The sequence below is a fragment of the Abramis brama genome (genome assembly GCF_963993115.1).
Source record: "Abramis brama genome assembly, chromosome: 4".
Taxonomy (NCBI): Eukaryota; Metazoa; Chordata; class Actinopteri; order Cypriniformes; family Leuciscidae; genus Abramis; species Abramis brama.
In genome coordinates, this window is record NC_139966.1 from 23477042 (window position 1) to 23479438 (window position 2397).

A 2397-nucleotide genomic window follows, 5' to 3' on the forward strand; every position below is an offset into this window, starting at 1 on the left:
TGCTCAGGAAATCCCTGCCTCAACCTACAAAGAAAAAGAAAAAACTGGTCCATAGTGGACAATTTAGAGGCGCTAAAGCCTTGACGAAGTACCTCCCCACTTGAATGTTTAAGTCGCTGAGCCTGACTCCATCCCACCATATTTTCTGCAGTAGGTTGCAGGGCCATAAACACAGCTTTAAATGTATCGTAATCTGGGAACCCTGTATAAAATGATATCTGTTTATCATCACCTTGAAAATTTGAAATCAAAAACTGTTTTTGTTGAAGCTCTAAAATTAAAAGTTCTTGATCACCGATGGTCTTGCGGGCTTCCTCAAGTTGATCTTGAAGTGAGGGAGGCAGTGCAGCATATTCATGGTCTGGGTGCGGAGGGGGTGTCTCTTCACTGGAAGTATAAGATAACATATTGATTGACACATTAGGTGTTTTACAATGATACTCATGCTCAGTTCATGTAACCAATTAATCTTTTACGTACCTCAACACATTCACACCATGTCGATCATCCAGATCCGTGGAAACATTACTGGAAATCATCAACAGAGAAATACTGTCAATACACACAGTTAATAAATGCATTACAAACTAGTAACTTAATTCATCTAATGTTAAATACTACCTTGCAGTTCTAACAACACTCCTCCTCTCTGATCTGACAGAACTCCATGCAAACACAGTTGGCACAGCTCCCTGTTTCAACTTGGTGATGCCAGTCTTGCTTTTCACAAGGCAGTCTGGGAGGAAATGCTCCGAGCACACTTTTGTGTATGTGTTTATCTGCATCAGCAAATAAAATGCAATCATATAAACATTTTTACATGTATAATTTTATTGATCAGACTCAATCTGACTCATGTACATCCTCCTAGCTATGAAAACTGATGTGATGTGTTCCCTAGGTTAGCTTGTGACTAGAAGCTAATACAAACAAGGTCACTCAGAATATGCTTATACTAGTGAATCTGTGGTGGTAGATTTAAATAACATACTACTAATTTTTGACTAGGCTGTATATTTCAACAACCTGGCTCTCTGCCTTAATCTATCTAGCTACTAAAACTTGTTAGTTCTGTCCTAACCTAGCTAGCGATACAAGCTAACGTATGGAGACGGCTTAGCCTCAGAGCACCAGACATAAACTTACCTTAAAATTACGACCAGGATCCCTTCTGATGTTTATTATCCATTGTCGACGTAGTCCCTGATCTTTTGGGAAACGGTGAAATGTTTGTCCTCTATTCGATTTTTTCCTGTGTGATGAAGTGCATTTGGGAACACAGCAGTGAGGCGCCATTGCACTGACAGAATTCGCGCTGTGAATGAGAACTCCCGGAAGTGGTAAGTGTACCCCTCAGGCTCGGTGGAACGTTCGAGGTGAATAAGGCGAATACAGTATTGCTTTCAATTAAAAAATAAACAATGAAAATGTAAAAGAAAAAGAAAATTAATTAAGTTTGAAAACCCATCGCACATTTCAAGGTATGAATAAAGTGTCGGGACAGTTTATTTATTTAAACAGGGTTGCATCGATTGAGTTTATTCCCTTTGTGATGCAAAATAAGAAACACAGAATCTTATTCTTGCAACATTTTAATTTCTATTGTCAAAGAAATTGCAGCTAAATTAAAAAGTGAAAGCGGTACAAAACGAAAAAAGTTCCAAGCAACATAAATTAAGAACAGGCGTTTTTCTTTGCCTCTCGCGCTGGATCTTTTTTTAGTAAGTTTGGTCTCCCTCACTGCGCGTGCCGGGTCTTTCTCGAAATTAAGCATTTCAGCATAAAAAAACACCATACAGCTGATAATACTGTATATGTCGCTGTGTGTCATCCACACAAATCACGAAAGAAAAAACTGTAACAAATAGCTTTTGTTCCTTCCAAGATACAACATGCCTTGCTGAATTCACCTTACAATAAAACGAGGTGGTTCGCGAATTAAAGAGCTCTGTATCTGCTAAATTGAAATTGTGTGTAGAAAACCTTTAAATACAATCAATAAAACTACAATATATAATTTAATAAGATATAGGGCCTACTGTACATAGGCTATGGACTTTCGGAGATTTTGAGATTAATCCTTAAAAGAAATTTGCCTTTGCCTGATCATCAGGCTGGCTCCGACACTCTCCATATGAAAGACGGAACATTAACACCTCTGTCCTGCACCCCCAAGATAAAGCAACTATTGCCTTCTCCAAACCCCCCACAGGCTAGCTGAGTTTGCAAAACAAAACAAAGAGTTTGCCACTCGTCGTGGTGTGCCAAAACACTTCATTATAAACTTCAATATTTCATTTAAAACAATCTCAAAACGCTTTGTGACACTTTGAAAAGCCGTGGATGCATCACTGCCACTGGAACCATGAACGCAACAGAATACTGGTTCTGATTTTA

The 2397-nt window shown here is 38.7% G+C and overlaps 1 protein-coding gene across 1 annotated transcript in view; it reads right to left on the reverse strand.

Moving 5' to 3' along the window:
- LOC311082104 (uncharacterized protein) overlaps positions 1 to 1026 on the reverse strand; it is a gene marked incomplete at its 3' end in the record, with an annotated part of 1702 nt that extends 676 nt beyond the window's left edge. Inside the window, exons 1-3 of the mRNA XM_084112848.1 lie at positions 622 to 1026; positions 481 to 528; positions 1 to 387 (exon numbers count right to left, since the gene is read on the reverse strand). The exon at positions 1 to 387 is cut by the window's left edge and continues 676 nt beyond it. Coding sequence (XP_083968974.1) covers positions 1 to 387; positions 481 to 528; positions 622 to 806 — 620 coding nt within the window. The 5' untranslated portion in view covers positions 807 to 1026. The remainder of the gene's footprint in view (positions 388 to 480; positions 529 to 621) is intronic.
- Positions 1027 to 2397: the final 1371 nt, after the last annotated feature.